The 19,358-nt window shown below is 42.6% G+C and overlaps 2 protein-coding genes across 23 annotated transcripts in view; one reads left to right on the top strand and one right to left on the bottom strand.

The window, feature by feature from the left end:
• The window catches only part of USP20 (ubiquitin specific peptidase 20), a 43,351-nt gene extending 42,145 nt beyond the window's left edge, over positions 1 to 1,206 (top strand). Inside the window, exon 27 of one of the 2 annotated variants that reach the window (XR_007769957.1) lies at positions 933 to 953. The gene's annotated coding sequence lies outside the window, so the exon portion shown is untranslated. Of the gene's footprint in view, positions 1 to 932 lie in introns of both variants that reach the window. The other variant, XM_050926108.1, reaches the window with a different exon arrangement.
• Positions 1,207 to 2,190: 984 nt separating this feature from the next.
• FNBP1 (formin binding protein 1) overlaps positions 2,191 to 19,358 on the bottom strand; it is a 153,822-nt gene continuing 136,654 nt past the window's right edge. For 11 of the 21 annotated variants that reach the window (XM_050926111.1, XM_050926116.1, XM_050926118.1 and 8 more), the window contains 5 exons: positions 17,697 to 17,806; positions 13,706 to 13,838; positions 12,247 to 12,368; positions 10,848 to 10,987; positions 9,273 to 9,961 (listed from right to left, as the gene is read on the bottom strand). In XM_050926111.1, the coding sequence (XP_050782068.1) occupies positions 9,783 to 9,961; positions 10,848 to 10,987; positions 12,247 to 12,368; positions 13,706 to 13,838; positions 17,697 to 17,806 (684 nt within the window). In that variant the 3' untranslated portion in view covers positions 9,273 to 9,782. Of the gene's footprint in view, positions 5,504 to 9,272; positions 9,962 to 10,847; positions 10,988 to 12,246; positions 12,369 to 13,705; positions 13,839 to 17,696; positions 17,807 to 19,358 lie in introns of those variants that run through there. The other 10 variants (XM_050926112.1, XM_050926117.1, XM_050926121.1 and 7 more) reach the window with 2 other exon arrangements.

The following is a 19,358-nucleotide window of genomic DNA, read 5'->3' as shown; positions in this document are numbered from 1 at the left end:
GAATCGATATAAGGGCGTTCGGGGATCGATATATCGCATCTAGATGAGACGTGATATATTGATCCCCGAGCAATCGATTGCTACCCGCCGATACGGTGGGTAGTGAAGACATAGCCTCCGTATTCAGGGGCTAGTTGTCCCTGCTCTTACATTCCCCTACAGCGACATAGCATGCACTGCCCTGTGTTTTGTACAGTAACTGGGGTTAACATCTTAAATTCAAGGCTGTTTCTCTGAAGCAGTGATAGAGAAACTACTTGCAAAAGGGGGAAGCAGCAGTCCAGATGCTAGATCATGTTCTAGTTACCAGCAGCTGAGCTCAATCTTCAAAAAGAGGTTAGAGGGAGGTGTGGTCCTACCTTGAACACACTATTGCCATTTTCACTAGCTCATTCCATACGAAAGACATTAAAATGCAAAGCTTGTAAATCTAGAGCTGATTGGTGCTTATGCACCCTTAACTCTGCCCCGTATGCGTATGCATTACGATACCATCTTCATGTGACCACAGGCCCCCCCTTCCATATTCAGTATGACTGATGAATGTGCCGTTAGAGCAGCAGCTTATTGGTGGTGTTTTTATCCTCATGTACTGACCTCCCTTGTCTTATCTGAACTCAGTGAGGCAGAGGCCCTGCGGATTCCTGCCACTTATTGCCTCACCTCCATCTCATCCATTATACCCCATTCAAATTCTAGAGTGAATAAGGCAGCACACCTCTCTGGACCCCGCTTTATTCACCACCCAACCTGTGCGTGGAATGAGGAAGGGTTTTTATGGGAAAAAAAATATGGTCTGCTTGTGTAAATGAAGCGTGCACAGCAATGTAGCCGCACACGTGGGCAGAGTTAAAGATGCACAGGCAGTGTAGAAATATCCAGATTTGAGTCACTTAATAGTTTTTTGATAATTTCCTTGTTTGTTTTTAAAGGGAAAATGATCAAAATTTCCCCCGTGATGGATTGTAGCAGAATGCCAGCATTAACCCAGAGGGTGTACCGTACACAGAGAGGCAGGGCAGCTGGGCCTGAGATGGGATTTCCTTGGATCCTCGTTTGCTTCCGCTCAGCCAGTTTCTATCCCATGAATACTTGCATAATAAAACGTGTTCCACTCACCCTTCTTTCCCACATGTGCCAATTCAGCGTTGAGATATCCTCCACTCACTGGCACTGTCCATATAATTACACAGGCATGGGTTATGGCAGCAGTGCAGTGACAAATTTAGTTCTGTTGTGTATATAAACTAGTGTTCATGTGTAAAGTACCTTTTTCAAACCTTCAAAGCAGCTAAATCAACCCGCCTTTTCACTCGGCCCCGAAAGGCACAGCTATGCCTCAGTGACTATGGGCCAGATTTTTAAAGGTGTTCAGGCAGTCGAAATTTTGAAAATGAAATTTCGGCTCCCGATTCAGGTACGTATTACAATGCTCAGTGCAGCAACACCTCATATCTTTAAACATCTGTCCCTGTCAAATTTCAAGTTCCCAGCACCAGACACTTTATAAAAAAAAGAAAAAGATATAAACAAACTTTTTCAACCACCATAACTGCAGTTTTCCTCTTCTCAAATGATTGAACAGGTTCTGTGTGAGCTTCCCCAAAACCCCATTCTAAGACTGACAGCTGTACAAATTCCAGCCCAAAAGGTAAAAGTTTGACAAAGTATCAGCTTCTCAAACTGACCCGCTGGAGAGAAAACATTTAAGCCATTTTCATCCTAGGCAATGTTCTTCCTGGTATCAGCACAATTAATGCCAAAATGTGCCTAAACCCCCCAGTGTGATGTAAAAATTCAAGTACCGAGAGTAAAAGTGTTCCTTCGCCATCCCACGGATTACAGCAGCTAGACACAAACATCGCACTCAAACAGATTTGTTTCTCCTCATTTGCCAAGACATGTTGCAGTTTAATATAAAAATTAGAAAGCCTCCAGCAATTCACTGAGAGTGCAGAGGAAGAAGAAATTGGCATAGTTCCAAGCTTGTGATTTATATTTGGCTACATCTAGAAGTAATGCAAAGTGGAGTTCCCATCTGCAGGTGTAGGTGGTAATGGCAAATGTGTCACTGCAGATATAATAGACCTGCCAATGATAGCAGCAGTGAATGGCGAGGGTATGGACTCTTTTTGTGAAACAATTAGGCCAGTTTTGCTTGCATCCCCTACATGATAAGAGGGTTAAAGTAAATGGCAGGTCAAATGAAAGGTTTATTTAAATATGTAGATAACTTTTCATTCATGGTTACAAGATCAATATTCGCTTTCCAATGGAAGCACTTTATTTGGCTGAATTCTGTCTCCAGAAATGAATGGGCAACACCAGAACCTTTTTACACTGGCAATGAAATCACAACAGTGAGATGCCACCAAAATCTAGAATTCAGTGCGCAAACACATACACACACAAATACAAATTTTAAAAGTGCTCAGCATCATGTTAAAATATAATTTGGCTTCTGTTAAGTCTTTTGACACTTCAAGCAGGAAAAAAAAAAAATCAATATGCATCAAACCAAAAAGAACTTTTGAAAAATACTCAGCATTAAACACAACTTTCAGTATCAGTAAATATGTCTCTTTTCTTCTATATTTACAGATGTTAAGAAAGGGCATTAGAAACACTGTTTTGCTGGGGACAATGGTGAGATTCCATTTCATAGAGTGTACAATCACACTTTTTCAGTGTGAGCTTAGTCAATTCAAGCAAAGTTTTTATAAACCAGTCATATGTTTAGAGACACAAAGTGGGTGAGGTAATAGCATTTATTGGACAGAAAAGCTTTCACGCTTACATGGAGCTTTTGTTCAGGTCTGGCCTCACCCACCTGTGTCTAATATCCTGGGACCAACACAGCTACAACAACACTATGTAAGTCATATGTTTAGTCTGTCTGTTTGTTTTAAAGTTAAACTCTATCACTTACCTACTTCTTATGCTGAATACACACAGCAGAAGAAAGATCTAAACTATAGTACCTGACTGGTAATTGTTTCCTTCTCATCAGTTGTAAGGTCCAGGCTTTCTGAAATGGGGCAGCAGGTTTATAAAAAATCCACGGATGGTTTTCTAATACATCCCTTTCAAAGAAAATCAGTTGGCATGGCCAAAGCTAATGCTCCTTCTAAAGCACTATGTAGCAACACTGACATTGGAATAGTTCAAATGTTCCACAGAGGCTGACAATAATATACTGTCCACCTAGATTAAATATATAAAAGAAAACACTCTCGTTTTTACATAGATGGCACATTAAAGGGTGAAAGTCAGCTGATTCTAGCTGCTGATTCAACAGTGCATCAGACACAAAGGAATAAATACTGCAGCTAAAAATATTTGTAGATATTTGCACACCTGTTGGCTGCTTAACCATTTAGATCCCAATGGAGATATGCTAATATTGAAATGAAACAGAATTCTCACACGCTTGTGTCACAGGTCCGCATATGAAGTTATAAGAGCAAACTGCGTACGTGGTGGATTTTATTCTGGTATCAAAGGCTTGCGGATCTAAAGAGCTAAGTAAAGGCAGTAACAGCAGTGGTATGGATGGCAGTTGAGCTGATTTTTGACCCTTCCGACTGTGATAACATTGCAGCAGAAGGGCTTCAGAGGTTTCTAAGTTTGTACTATCTGCTTAGACAACGCAGCCTCCTGACCTATGTTAACTTGATTAAAAAAAATTGTCTTCTTGCTTGCTGAGGCTCATAGTTATTAAGCATGATGAAGCATTAGCCACAGTATTAACTACTGTAGAAGTGAAGAACTCTGCTATTAAAAATGAGGATTTTTATTATTATTATTTTAAGAGGGACAAAATTGTGAACACAACATTTAACCCACCTTAAAGACAACCACCTCATCCTAAAATGGGAAGAGCTAGGTGATACCCTACATAAGAATGCACAATTCTTGGATACTATATTTTACTATTGTCCCTGCTCACAAGAACAGGGTACAGCATTGCAACATGCACAGGCCTGCCTGCAAACCAAAACTGACAGGTCTCATTTTAGGGCCACTAGCCATGATGGCATCCATTTTAATTCTCTCTTATTCCAGGCCTTTTACAAAAAATCCAGGATATTTCTTAAGAGCTGGGATTTCCCCCCGCTACTAAGACAGGTCTTGGTAAGCTGATCTTATTACCCACTGGCTGCTGTTAGACAAGGTTTGAGGAGGTATCTGATTTCTGCAATAGCCTAGTTATGTGAAGATTTTGGGAGAAGGAAAGCGAGAAACTCAGTTTTAGGAGCTTAGAAAGCAACCTGACCCCTCTTTAGGGAGTTTGGCTCCAGATCACTTGATATTTGGAAGCAGCATAACTTCCTCTGCACTAGGTACAGCACCACCATCAAAATGTTTCTCCTTTAAATAAGATCACATGACAACAGGATGGTTGATGATGATGGATAAGTCCGGATTCCTGTCTGAAACGCCTGGGCAAAAGTCCAGTCCGTGGCGAGATGGAGGAGGGGAGGGGAATGCCGTTGTTTTTTTTTTTAACGTAATTTCTGCTGTTCACACTGATGAGAGTGCACAGGAGCTCATGCAAAGGGAGAAGGCAGGTCTGAAATGCTAAAAAACTGGAAAGAGATTCAGAAGAACGAGCCGTTAGGAAGGTATGCGCAGGCAAGGCAACAGGGCGAGCATGCAGGCTGAAACAAGATTCAAATGGAGGTCTTGGTGAGGGGGAAAATGTGACTTTAAACCAAAATTCCATTGTGTGTGTTTGTTTGTGAGAGTGAGCAGGAAAGCAAGCAGACACTCATGAGTTGCTAGGCTCGCAGGACACAGCAAAAGCCAACGGGGATTGAATGCTTCGAGGGAGCACCAGCCATTTGTAAAAAGGCTGATTGACATTTGGGATCTTTTGGGGAAGGTGTAATATGAAATAATGGGTGTGTAAAATTTAACATAATCCGATTCGGGGGTCAGTCCAGCTGCTGTCATATTGTTCCTGTTAACTGGCTTTCCACTTGTATGTACCTCCTTCCCTAGCTGTCTGATGAGTCTGCCTGCAGGATTAGCACTAAAGGCACCATGTGAAATGCTGATGGACCAGTGCAGACATTCAGATGGGCTGAGGGCCACGGGAGGATAGAATCCCAACTAGCACATGCATGGGATTCTCTGGTTACTCTTTGCATCCAAGTGCAGCCAGCCGTTTGTGTCTGGTTGTGGGTAAGATAGTGGTGGGGGTGGGTGGGGTTTGTTGGTTATGCTCTACAGAAGGGCAATGCCCAGTTGGCAGAACAATGGGAAACGTCAGTAAGTTAGTCTGAGCCACAAGTAACATGCCATAAAAAAGAGCAAGCGGCTGAGTAATGTTGGGATGGAATTTAGATTTCAGTTTTTTCAAGTGCTGACTCCACACCAGACCAGGAGTCTGTTTGTATGGGCGAATTTTAACTGCCTGCAGGGTAAACAGACCATTTGTTTCTCCTTCTGTGACAAGCTCGCCCCAGCTTCTTGCACCAACACAAACACCTTTAGGAATCTAAAACATAAGAGACAAAAAGAAAGAAAGAGACTTAGGTTAGAAAGAGGCAGGGTGAAGGGCTCGCCTGAGAGTGGGCCTGCTTCGGGGAGCTTAAAGGGGAAGGACAGCACCAAGAGCATTTATCAGGCTGCCTCATGAAAGGGTTAAGAGCAGCTCTAAGTCAGAGATTCCCTTTGGCCAGAAGCAACCCTCCTTGTTGAGGGTCAGCCACCAGGAAGTGTATTTTCTCCTTGAAAATCAAAGTAACTCTGCCCCCCCTTCCCCGGTGATCCCCAACTCAGGCAAGAGCTTTACCTTGAGCACAGCTCTCCTCTGGTGACCATGCGGGATGCAAAATTCAAGAATGGTTCCCACCAAAGGGAATCTGAATTGTTTACACCAGATGAAACAATTAGCTTCTTGTATCTGCAGGGGAGCAGTGGGTGGATTTGGTCAGACTACAGCTCCCCATGACAATGAACTACTGGGGAAGGCTAGCAGGGGAAGTATTTTTATACCTGGATAAAGCATTTTGCAGTGATTAGAATACATACATCCAAAGAAAGCTGATTGTTCATCAAGCAATAAACAATGAAGACCCTTCATCTTGATGGGAAGTCAAGAAAGAGACAGGACGGATGCAAACATTCCTAGCTCATAAACCCTATGGGAAGGTACATTCTTGTAAGCACATGGTTCTGGCCCAAATCCAAATTGTCCCCAAAGTTCAAGGGTGTTCTGATCCAGGGGGTTGGGTTGGCCCATTAGCTGGAAGGACAAAGGGTGAATTCCCCCATACATGGGAGCACATCTGAATCTGAAATTATGGGTCAGGCCTGTCTCTAATTTTCATAAAGAAAAGGAAACACAAGAAGAGAAAGGGAACATATTAACAATGGTGAAGTGTGAGCTCTTTCTTAAAACGTAATCACATCCTTACTGTTAATAAAGTGCTTTTCTGAGGGTTTGGACCATTTGTTTTGCATCTAACAGGTAATCTGCTTATGTGAATAATCATCAGAAAACCCCACAAGAATGAGAAAATATGTTTATTAGAGGAAGAGATGATGGTACAGCTAGCTATGGGGAGAGACGCTCACCCAGTAGATGAGTTTTCTTTAAAGAATAAGAATAGAAAAGGAACAATCACATTGACCAGATGTAACAAACTTTAACACAGAACAGAAGTTTCTATAAAAGTCCAATCAGAGGCAGGCAGCAGGAAACACAAAAAAAAGTTATCGACTTAACAAGATTTTGTCTTAATGGTTATCAAAACAAAGATTGGGTTAAGCAGCAGAACAGCAAATAAAACCATTTTTAATATATATATGTATATATAAAAATCAAAATTCAAGTACCTTTAGTTATTAAGTTACATTATATACAAATTATTCTTTTTATGGGGAGCATTATGGACATATATTTAAGAAAAGGAATTAAACTAAAAAAAGGTGTCCTAATCCAGTTCATAATTACTGTCTCCTAAATGTTTTGGCAAGTGTAAGTAATCATACTGTATATCCAAGATAAAAAGTGCCTCAACGTGGTTAAAAAAAAAAAAAAACACACACACACCCTCCCCCCCATGAACCTGGGTTACAGTTGTAGTGAACAAGCAGCAGAGCTGCAACAAAGCCAGAATCCTAGAGCTGTCGATAGATTTATATACACACAGTGGGGAGAATGGAACCAACAGGAGCAAAGCGACTGAAATACTAACCAGATTGTGGGCCCAACATTTGTTTCAAGAAATAAAACCTCTGAAACAGGCTCTGTTCATTGTTTGTTACTCAAACAGCCAGTATTTCTAGGGGGAGTGAACTGGGCATGTTTGTTGGGAGCAGCGGGAAGTTACTCTAATATTAAGAGGGTAATTTATGTAACTTCTTTTGATTATCTATCTTTATCTCACAGCATTACTCAGAGACAGACAGTTTTGCTCCTAAGTGGGCTAGAAGGTATGATTTCCAGTAATGCAGGAATTGCCAGACTGGATCAGACCAGAGGTCCTACTAGTCTAGTATCCAACAGTTCCAGATACTTCAGTAGAAGGTGCAAGAAACCCTGCAGCAGACAATTATAGGATAATCTTCCAAAAGAGGAATTTTATTCCTGACCCCCTCAATAAGAATCCCTGAAACCAGAGGGTTTATAGCCAATATATTCAGTTCCTAGTTTGCACATGTAAGTATCTGGCATTAATGGAAGCTGCATGTGTGCACCACAAGGAGAATGGATTACTTGTGTATCCTTCCTTTAAATTATATTACAAAGGGATAGGAATATTGTCTACAATTATTCCACAGAACTGGGCCAAAACCCACACGGGAAATGACGCACCTTTAGTTTCAGGGGCTGAATGAACTGCACCTAACAAATGATCGTTCATTGACAGGGCATGTGCATTCCATAACTTCTAAAGAAAACCTTCTGAAATACACCTCTTAAAATAATTGAAGAAGCAAATCAGCAGAACGAAAGGACAACAGGCCTATGCAAACCTACTCAGGGATTTTCTGAAGTGATGTGTACACATCTGGAAAAAAGCAAACGGCCTTTATTAATGAGGTTCTTGCTTTTGCTGGTTTCAGTCAATGTAAGTGTTTCATTCTGCCCTTAGACACATGGGCATGCTCAGAGGCATATTCCACCAAACCTGCTGCTCTGCTCCTGAGCAGCTGACTTCACAGACTGCTCTGCTGATGTCTATGCATGCCAGTATATTCAAAGGGAGGGGTGAACAATTGTTATTTTGAGGTGGGTTTTCTGTTGCCCAACAGAGACTTTTGCAGGACAAAAATTAAGCCTGGACATGCAATTACCACTGTGCATGGAGCAGGCACTGCTTACAGGCAGTCTCCATACCAACGAGCACAAGGGTAATGACCAAATATCTCATGCTGAGCTTTCTGCCTTTCCCTGTATATGGAGTAGGCAGTACTTGCATTCAACTGTATACCGCTTTACAAGGGTAATGAGAAGATCCAGGATGCTGAGTTTTCCGCACAGACTATCTTGGCGGAGGACGGGATCCAACTGATCCTATCTTTGCCAGTGCAAACTGAAGGAATTATGGCAAGATCAAACAATAATCCAGGCTGTCATTTCAAAAGGACATGGTACTGCATTGCTTAATACTGAACCAAAGAAAAGTGAATGAATAAAGTTGTGTGGTTTTGTACAGGAAGCTCCTCTATTTCTATTGCTTGCGGTCCAACGTGAAAGTTACATCTTCCTTTTAAAAGGGACAAAAAGACTTGGTGCACAGAGAATATTTAGACTCTATGAAAGAAGATGACAACTTGCAGGATTAAATGATTGAAAAATCCATGCACTATTTAACAGTGAACTTCAAAATCTTCCTGATTGGAAACAAGATGTCACTTCCTCAGAGCTGGAACCTCTTTGATTGCTCACTGGACTATATCAGCAGGGAGATACTTGCAGGGAGCAGCATGCACATACCCTGATTCCATGCACACACTTTTCACTTACAGAACACAGACCTTCAGTCATGAGGTGTAAATAGCGACAAGGGGAACAAAAGGCATGAATCCAGGCTCTGAAATACTCCATTGATTGTATGTGAGCAGAGGATGAAACAACTAACTGTGCTGTGCAGCAGTAGTAACCACATATGCCCAAAAGAGCATTTTCTAAACTGCAGCTATGGAGAGGGGAATTCTAGTCTAACACCACCATCCTCTTGATCTACCAAGGATGGTGGAATACTTTGTGGTTACATTTTCGATAGACCCCCTTCCCCTTCCCATAAATACTAACAAACTAAATGATGATCCCTGCCTGAATTTACATGGCCCACAGAGAGTATATTAGGCTCTGAAAAGCTGCCACATTGAAAGACAAACAGCATCCTAACTATTTCATGTATAACATTTCACGGAGTCAGTTTGCAACAAATAGCATACTTCTGACTATGGCTGAAATGCCACGTATCATCTGGATAGCTAGAGAAGACACATAGTTATTAAGAATGGCCTTATATTCCCCACCTTGAACTGGGTGGTATTTTGGCAGTAACTGAGCTCTATCCATGGAAGGCTGTCTCAGCCAGAGAAGGCTGGGTATTCCCCTATTGTTAACAGTTTTATCCCACTCAGTATCTTCTAATCGGACCAATCTAAATCACAGTGCATAAAGTCATATGAGTCCGTTATTTAAGAGTATGAAATAATGCACTTTGTGGCATTATGTAGTCCTTAAAAAGGCTCATCATAGAGCAGTTTCAGGGTGGGATGTCCCTGTGAAAGCAAGCAAAGTAATAAAAAGGATATTAAATGTAAGTCATAGCACCTTTGGCATTTTTGTCCAAATAGACTTCAACATAGGATGTTGGGACATAACCTTCCTCATCTTCATTCCTCCGGATTCGCGTCCACCCATCGCCTTTGTCTTCCTCTATTACATAGAGCATTTCACCTTCCATTACTGAAATTGTGCCTTCATTCTGACCTGAGACAGAGTATACAGTAGTTTAGGATTTCCTGTCCACGGGAGAACATACAGACCCGATTGTGGCAAACTCAGCAATGGTACTGAAATATACCCTCCTTTAAGCATGAGCAGCATGAATAAAACAGCAATAATTGGGAGAAAACAGCATGTATTCAAAGAACCAGAAGAATGCAACTCTGACATCAGACCTGTAATAGAAAATTTCAGTACAATCAACAAGTAGACACAAGTGAGTCATGAAATTGGGCCTCCACTGAATATCTTTTAACTAGTATTGAATATTTAGCCTTTACTGTTACTCTGCTGAGATGCAGCTACCAAAGGCAAGTGTGTTTATTTACCATATTCAGGGTAAATTTACTAGCCCTTCTGTCTGGCAGTGATAGGAGGGTCTGCTCATCTGGTCTACAGCTGAATACGGTACTTGTACGTTAAATAATCCTTGCATAAAATCTATTCCTTATACTCTGAACAGCTCATTTAATACCACTCTCCCCAACAAACTGTCCAGTAGTCTGCAAAGAGCTTGGGAAATATTTTTGCTTCAACTTTTGCAACCATCAAAATTGCTCAAGTCTTAGCTCCAAATCCCAGGACTCTGCTGGAGCCTGCTCACTCCTAGCATTCTCTGCTCCCCCTGAGCATCCCCTCTTGCTGCAGCTTCCAGGGGTTGTTTATAGGGGAATCACCTGATCCCTCTCCAGGCCCTCCATCTCTGGCAGGACAAGACACCATGTTACATCCATTTCTGCTTTTCACAACAGGAACAGTCTCTTATTCTATATGTGAACAGTGCATAGCACAACAGGGGACTCTGGAGGCTACTTGTAATACAAATAAGTAATAAATAAGAAGTGAAATGGAGGCTGAGAGTTAGTGGTACCTTCAAATGTATAGAGAGCTTTACAGGTTCCTATGGTAGGGAGTGGCTCTTCATCATCAAACTCGTCATCAAACTCTGTCACTGGCACCTTCATCTCACTCTCCTGACTTGGCTCCTCTGTGTAACTGCCATCTGGGCTGCTCAAGAAAGGAAAATATACGGCAACTATAGCAACCAGCCTCAGGAGCAGTGTGACAAGGAACACGCACCTGCCAGAAACACTCAGCTGCGGAAAGTTAAGGGCCAAGTGAGTGGTTGCAGTGAGGGCCAACTTGATCATTTAGATATACCGTCAGGACGTGCCATTGTCAGTCACCGTATTTCCAGCACAATGGGGGAAATCAGTTCAGTCAACTCCTCCTGCCAAGGCCTCTCAAATGCATCTCTCTCGCCTACGTTTCCCAACGGCCAATGTAGTAGTTCTTTATGCTATTGTGTAAGGGCTTGCTGCATGTTCAGAAGGGCTGTTCCAACAGAAATACAGGGAGACTGTTTTGGCCAGTGTCCTCTGCACATTGGAAGATGGGCCTAGGATTTTGGGCACTCCCAGAGTTTTTGGGCACCTGGATATTTCCCTTTCTAGTTTTCAGGTTATTTCCATTAGGAGATACCTCTATAGCGGTGTGTAACGACTGAAAACATTATATGCACTGAACAAATGACATGCAACAGTTCTAGCGCTGCCAGGATTGGAAGTTTCCTGAGACAGCCAGCTCACGTGAGATTTCCAGTCCAATTTTCCATTCCCAAGAGTTCTGGAGGGGTCTTTATTGGGAAAAGAAGGGATTCCGGCCAGAGTGCTGCAGCTGGTAAGCATCCCACACAACAGCTGTGTCTTCCTGCATATAAATCCAGAGGAACCCCATGGAAGTCAGTGGAGTTGCTCTGGATTTGCAGTCGCATAACAGTACAGAAAGTGGCCCCAGTCTTCAATCTGCTCTGCAGGGGTGAAATTCACATCTATTCAGAGGGCCAGCATGACACCTAAGCAACACTCACATCCCACTTAATGTCCTAACTGAGACATGACTGGTCAATAGGCCTTGTGCTAACTCTCTGCACAGGAATGAATTTCACCCTGTGCGCATGTTTGGAAGTGACAGAACCAAACTGGGCTTTGGACCTGTTAATGTTGTTCCTGGAAAACATTTATTCTCTTTGCATTTCCCCAATTTTTGCTGTGGCAAATTAGAATTTTCTGCATCAAAGTAAGGAATTATTTTCTCAGAGTGGCAGCTTGCAGTCTCATCATGGATTAGGCTTGTTGCATGCAAGATTTACACATCTATTGTTGAAGCACAGCAGTATCTTGTAAAGAAGAATTTGCCTCTAATGAAACAAAGGGAGGTGTAATAGTAACTAGCATGCTAGTCTGGACAGCTCTGTACAGATACTGTACCTCTCCCGGTCCTGTGCACAGTTATTGAGGCCTGATGTGTTCTGGGTATCATACATTCCACTCTGTCGTCTGCTCTGCTCAGTCCGCACAGGTAGCCTGCCTTCAACCTCAGCCAGCCAACCCTGCAAACAGAAAGCAACGGGTTTCATATGCACCAGATAGCCAAGGGACAGAGTTTGCTCTTCCTTCGCCCGTTTGGAGATATACCTAACACCTGAACCACCAAAACTACAGGCAAACAGTCCACTAGTATAAACACACTTAAATGTAGCTTCAAACTGCTGTCATTTAGAATGTCATTCTGCATTCTAAATCTATATTTAAAAATAATAACGTTGCAAAAATGTATGGGCTGATTCGAAACACTGCGTGACTCACACCCCTGCTGGCTTAGCAGCAGGAGTTTACTGGAGCTGGGCTGAAGTGCTGTTGGTCTAGGAACAAAGAGGTAAACAGAAGGAAGCCGTGATAATTTCAGAAACACAGAAGCACCCAAAAAAAAAACCCCTCTCTTATTGGCCAAATGGAAAAGGACAATAGTTGGGAGAAAAGGAAAAGCTGTTGGCTTTCAAAGGGGCCTCACAAGCAATGGAGAGTACGACAAACAATTGTGACAAGCATCCAAAATTAATTGGCTGTGTACGTTTTAGTCCACAACATAATCTATAGCGCATGGAATGTAGTCCTTCCCTGTCCTTCCTAATTCTGATGTAATTACAATAGTTTCTGTTTATAATGGGTTCAGTTATTCCAACTATTAGTTAGACTCCAGAGTCTTTATATCTTTAAAATGCTTTCTGTTGACAGCAGAGATTGTTCCTTAAAATGTGCTTCGTCTCATGGCTTCTGTCCAGCTCTCAGACATTTCGATAGCTCTGTCCATGGATCCTCATCACATTTACCATAGCAGCTTCTTTAGACACTAACGGGTTTCACAATTGATTTTTTTTATCCTGTTTTGGATTCCTACGAGACCTGGGTGGGGGCTGGGTGGAGATGAAGCTTTCGGTGCCCGTCAGGTTTTCACCATCAGCAGATATCAGATTGGTAAAACGCACCTTCGGGTGTGAAAAGATTAAAGTGGAGTTTTTCCAAGTTCTCACCTGTATCTCTGTCTTCGAAGAGGCATTTAAACCCCGCTATTGTTGCAAATGCAAGAGTACCAGAGCATTTCAGAGCATTCTCCTGCACCTCCCTGCTCTACATAAGCCATTTTCGGTGACAAATTACAGAAAAATCGAGTTGGCTGACAAATGCAGATGAAGGATCCAGGACATAGTTATGCTAAAAGGTGGCTGTAAGGCTCCACTTGAGCAACATATTTAAATGCTGCCTGACGATAAGAACGTTCTTAAATCCATCCCTGTTACGCATGCACTTAAATGTCTTCCTGCATCGGGGCCTAGTCGTTTAAAGCTACCATCATGAAAGTGCATTAGTACTTAAACCCCATCCAGACCTCAAATTTCTGAGCCTCTAGTCGCAACTTTTCCATATTTTGTCCCAGTTCAGCTAATTTGTGATCCACACTGGCTGCATCTCCCATCTGTGGGTTCTTGATGTAGACATCTTTCATTTTTGTTAAGGCATCTCTGTGAGAAACAAAGAAAATGCAACACCAGTAAGTCAGGCAGCAGCTGGGTGTATAAATCCTTCTGGAGAAACCAAAAAGTTCCAAACCAATCATTCTGCGTCTATGGTTACAGGGGTAACAAATTGTAGGGAGAAACCATGCCAGGGCTTTTGTTTTGTTTAGTGCCACCCATTTACTAATTAAAGATCTCTCCTTAATTTATCGAAGTTGTCTGCATGGAAGAGAGTTTATAAATTACCAGGCATTGCAAGAACTGGGGATAGCCTTTAGCAACAATTTGTAAGATGTGAGACATTGCACTGTGTATAAGCGGGATTCTTCCACCCGCAGTCATGTTGAGCCTTACTCCACAAATAGCCCATGAGGTTTTTTCAGTGTAACTAAAGATGGTAGAATGAGCTCTACAAGCAAATCATTTCCAAGAGTGGCATAAGAAAGGTACTGAGCCAGTGTAAACATGCAGGATTAGATTTAGATTAAAATGAATGGGAATTGGACATCCAACTAATCAGGGGAAAGGGGACTCTATTCTTGGATTAGGATATTTTGGGGGGAGGAGATGGGGAAAGTCAAGGTGTGGAATTGTCTTTCATTCACACCCACAGCTCTTCACCCTTCCCCCGCAAAGAATGGCCTCTGAACTCACTAGATCAGGGGCAGGCAAACTTTTTGTCTGAGGGCCACGTCTGGGTATGGAAATTGTATGGTGGGCCATGAATGCTCACGAAATTGGAGGCTGGGATGTGGGAGGGGGTGAGGACTGCAGGCTCCAGGCGGTGCTTACCTCAAGCAGTGGCATGTCCCCGCTCTGTCTCCTACTCGAAGGGGCAGCCAGGGCGCTCTGCACAGTGCCCCTGCCCCAAGCACCACCCCCACAGCTCCCACTGGCCACAGTTGCCGGCCAATGGGAGCTGCGGGGGCAGCGCTTGGGATAGAGGCAGCATGTTTAGCCCCCTGGCTGCCTCTCCACATAGGAGACAGAGGGGAGACATGCTGCTGCTTCTGGGAGCCGTGTGGAGCAGGGCAAGCCCCCGACCCTGCTCCTCGGGTGGAGCAGGGAAAGCCCCGGACCCTACTCCCCAGCAGGAGCTCAAGGGCTGCATTAGTTTTCCCACCCTGCGCTAGATAAATATCTTCCCAGTCTTATGGATATATTGAAGTGCTTACATCATCTCTCCACATCCTGGGCTGAATGCCGTCGTAGAGAATAGGCTAAAGGCTGGGAGGTGGGCATTCCAGTAACAGAATGGAGTGCTAACAAGAAACTCCTGCTCTGCCTACTGCATTGTGTTCACCTTAAGAATATGCAACATAATTTGCTCCTGATAGCAGGTATCCTTGTTTTCCATGATAAAAAAAACCCCAAAATTCTCTGATTAAAAAAAAAATAAAAAATCGGCATTTTTCCAACATTAAAATGAAATCTGTAGCCCGCACCCTGCCATCCAGGGCTGGCAGCCCGAGTCCCACTGCCCCGAGCTGAAACATCAATTTCCAATATTCCTGTGTGCACGCTGGTGGCAGGGGGTTCTACTGTATGTGTTTTTATTTTTTCCCAAAATGTAAAAACTAAAAGATTCTCTGTAAAAAGGCAACTTCTGCATTTTTTCGCGTTTTTCAGCGGCAAACACATTTCTAGGATCCCTGCTGATCAGTTTATTTCACATTGCTCCACTGTTCAGTCTAAAACTAAATCCAGATGGTTTAGCTTGGTAACAGTGTGCAACAGATGGACCTTAGGTCATGATGTGACACTAGGTCTAGTTAAGTTATGCAGCATTTTGAGATTGTGTTAAAGGCTACACATTTCATATCAACTCAGGTGCTAAATGCCTAGGATCTCAGAGATGGTGCTTTTGAAGCACAATATCAGGAATCTGATATCACAAAGCCAACGTTAACATGCCTCACGCTGTCCTGTGCTCAACTAGAAGGCATGTCCTGCAGAGTCATCTTTCATGCAATGTGTTGCACCTGACCTGAGGTAGGTTGAGGATGAATTTTAAGAGATTTTCTCTGCAGAACACGAAACATTTTAGGATTCAGAAATGAGCTGATTTATGAGCTGAGTTCTCATTACTGATGTGACTCTTCAGCATTGCTCCAGGCTTTACTTGAATCAAAGTCCCACAATCCAAGTTATAAAACTCTTTATTTGTGAGGTTCCCACAAAATCTTTGACAATGGCAGCCCTCTGTCTGCTTTTGCTTTGTGTATGGAGAAACTAAGAAAAGGAGTGGGTGGCAAGGAAGTGGGATTGTTCTGTGTTTGGAGCCTTAAGGGCATTATTTCAAATTTTAACTCTTTTTTTAATTCATTTTGTGTGTCTCTGACTGTTGCTGTTAGTACCTTGCTCATCAATCTTATTTTTCTGTCTACTGTAGTCCTCACTCTGCACTGATTTCATGTATGATCTGAATATTAGGTTACACTGAAATCAATTAAAGAAAATTAAGGGGAAAGGGAAATCTATTCAAGGAGAAAAACTATAGCTACCATATTATATAAAGGGAGCGTGTGAAAAAGAAGTAAACAGCTACCTATAGCTACCTTTTTTATTTCTGGTATGAAATAGGGATTAACATCCCCACATAATTTATACAAATAAGCTGTGGACTGATTTTTAACAGAGTTATCAGATCAAAGTTAAACACTTTTTTTGTGAAAACAAAAAACACACTGGTTAAAATGCACAATTAAAGGGACAATCCTAGCCCAAGATGTGAATGAACATAGGAAGCTGCAAATACAACTGGCCAGAACCGATCAATATAAATGGAGTCACTTGAAGTGCTTGCTTCTAAAGTAGGATGACAAATTAAGCCTCTTAATAACACATCTGCAAAAGCACAAGAATCATTAGCTCTTCTGCTTCCAGGAAATGGACACTGGAGAGCACAGACTTTTAAAATGGGCACTGATGAACAATCTCACACTTTTGTCAACACAGCCCTGCAGATAACAGGTTCTGTTATTAGGAATCTCCCTAGTGCATGTGATTTCTAAGCCTAAAAAGTACAAAAGCTTTTGGCTAAGTTCCAAGTACACTATACAGTACTGGGTTAATATTGGATTTGCCCTCTATTGGAGGACTGTATCTTGCATTACAGGGGAATGTGATAATCTAGGAAGTGTTTTCCCTCTCTGTTATAATCCTAAACTCACAAGCAATAACTAGATGCCAGAAATGGAAAGCTTCCAAGGTTGCCATATACAGGCTTGGTATATTTACAATAAGCCTCCTGCTCAGTGCTGATGGGTCTGTGATTTCAGTAGTCCTGAAAGACATGGTGGTTTGGCTAACTGAACAGAGATGGATCTTGTATTAAAATACTGTAAATATTGGGGCTGATTCATATTCAGAGGCAAATACAAAGTATCTGCGACTCTTGCCTGACTCAGAAGTACATGATTGCTCAACTTAAAAAGGCTGTGCCAGAAAGAAAGAAAAACTTTCTGTGGTGGCACCATCTACACAAGTCACTGAGATTCTTGTGCTATTGCCTTAGTATCCTGATACAGCAGTGGTGGAATGCACTGCAAAAGTGGGTGGGTAGAATATACAGATAACTAGCAATCCTTCCCTCCACTCCTTTTGGCCTCCCCTTTAGGTCAAAATTAAACAATTAACTTCAGAACTTAGACCACGGGGAATTTTAGCTCATCTCCTTGGTCATCTAGTGCCCATTGCATCTTCTATTCCAAGAGCATTGTATCAAATAGTGATTTACAGGGCATGACCTACTATCTTGTTCTTATTTGTTGCTTGTGAAAAGAACAGCTTGCTAGCGGACACTCCTGTTCTGCTAAATGAAAACCTCTTTCTAATTCTTTATTGTATTGTGGTTAGGCCTACCTTTGATCCATCTCCTTCTGAATCTCTTTGTTTAGCTCATCAACCTTTTGCTGGAGTTTCTTTCTTCTTTGCTCAGGTGGGAGATTGCTGAAGTCCTCTGGTCCTCCCCCCTACACGCAGAGTGGGAGGAAAAAAAAAGGCAAATGAGAGACAAAAAAATTCTGGTCCATCCTTCAAAATTCTACTTTGAAAATATTCCACAGGAAAATCTGTGAAAAATCCCCATGGTCTGAAGCATTTGCATGCTTTATCTTTAGATCCCTAAAACCTTGAATAGGTCGGGACCTGGATACTTGAAAAAATCCCATTACAACAGTTGAAAACAGCTGGGGAACTCTTGTGCCGTTGACTAGGATCAACCTTTCTAGAGCCAGCAGCAGGGCACTAAGCACAGAAGTCTTTCTACCAGGAAACTTGCTCCCTTCCTCCTGCTGTTTGCCATGGTCAGAGTTTCACACCCTTTAGGACATCATGTAAGATGCACTTATGCAGCCCAGCCCGTTTCTGACTACAGACGGTCACCGCTGAGCTATTTTTAGCCTGGCAGTTGAGTACTGTTATTGATCTCATGCAGGGTGGTTTATTTGGCTGCCCCAAGAGGATAGCTTTTACAGGCCTGTTTAATTTATAGCTCTCTAGTCAGGGCCGGCTTCAGGGTTTTTGCTGCCCCAAGCAGCAAAAAGAAAAAAAGAAGAAAAAAAAAAGCCACGAGCATGATCTGCGGCACTACCGCCGCCGCTTCAGTCTTCGGCAGCAATTCAGCAGCTGGTCCTTCGCTCCGAGAGGGAGTGAGAAACCCGCCGAAGAGCTGGACGTGCCGCCCCTCTCCCTTGGCTGCCCCAAGCACCTGCTTGCTGGGCTGGTGCCTGGACCCTCTAGTACCCAGATGCAGTGGGCACTCAAGACCTTTTTAAGTGGACAAATAAAAATGAATGTGGAATTTTCCCTAATTAAGGTGAAACATAAACCCATGTAATTTGCATGAACTTCCTCCATTAGTTGTATGTCATTTACATACTAATAATTCATTGCTTTTATTTAAAAAAAAAAAAAAAGATGACTGCACCAATTCTATTAGCTATGTGGGAGTTCACACAGGGTGAAATTCACCCTGCCCAGAGTAACAGTACAAAGCCTTGTCATCACTTAGATCCCTCTTAAGCTGCTCATGCATAGCATGGCCCTGGTGCCAGATACTTGCACAGGGATGAATTTCACCATCAACGGAAAATCCTTCTCACCACATGGAATTAGGGGAAATTATTTGAAAAACACCTAACAAGAGTGTCATTCCTGAGCCACAGATGGCACAGCCATAGAAAACAGACAGCAGAAGACTGCCAGCCAAGAAACATGGAAGCCCAATGCTAGAAATTGTGAATCTGTTTCCATCCTGATTTAACACCACACTGGATTTTATCTGACAGAGTTCCATTCTCTCCAGAGGCCATATCTTTCCTGCCTTCCCCTGCTGTGCTGCAGATGTCCTCCTCACTGGAAGCACTTGCAAGCTTTTACTCTCATGCTGTGCTTCCATTTCACCTGTGCAACTGTAAACTGCAAACCCACAGCCAGGATATGACTTCCTCTGGCAACGTGGAGATTTGGGTGCTAGCGCCACAGAAGTAACCTTGATAAAACAGGTAAATCATTTTCCACTCT

This window comes from Gopherus flavomarginatus, chromosome 17, assembly GCF_025201925.1.
Source record: "Gopherus flavomarginatus isolate rGopFla2 chromosome 17, rGopFla2.mat.asm, whole genome shotgun sequence".
In the NCBI taxonomy this organism is placed as follows: Eukaryota; Metazoa; Chordata; order Testudines; family Testudinidae; genus Gopherus; species Gopherus flavomarginatus.
This window is presented reverse-complemented; position numbering and strand designations above follow the sequence as displayed.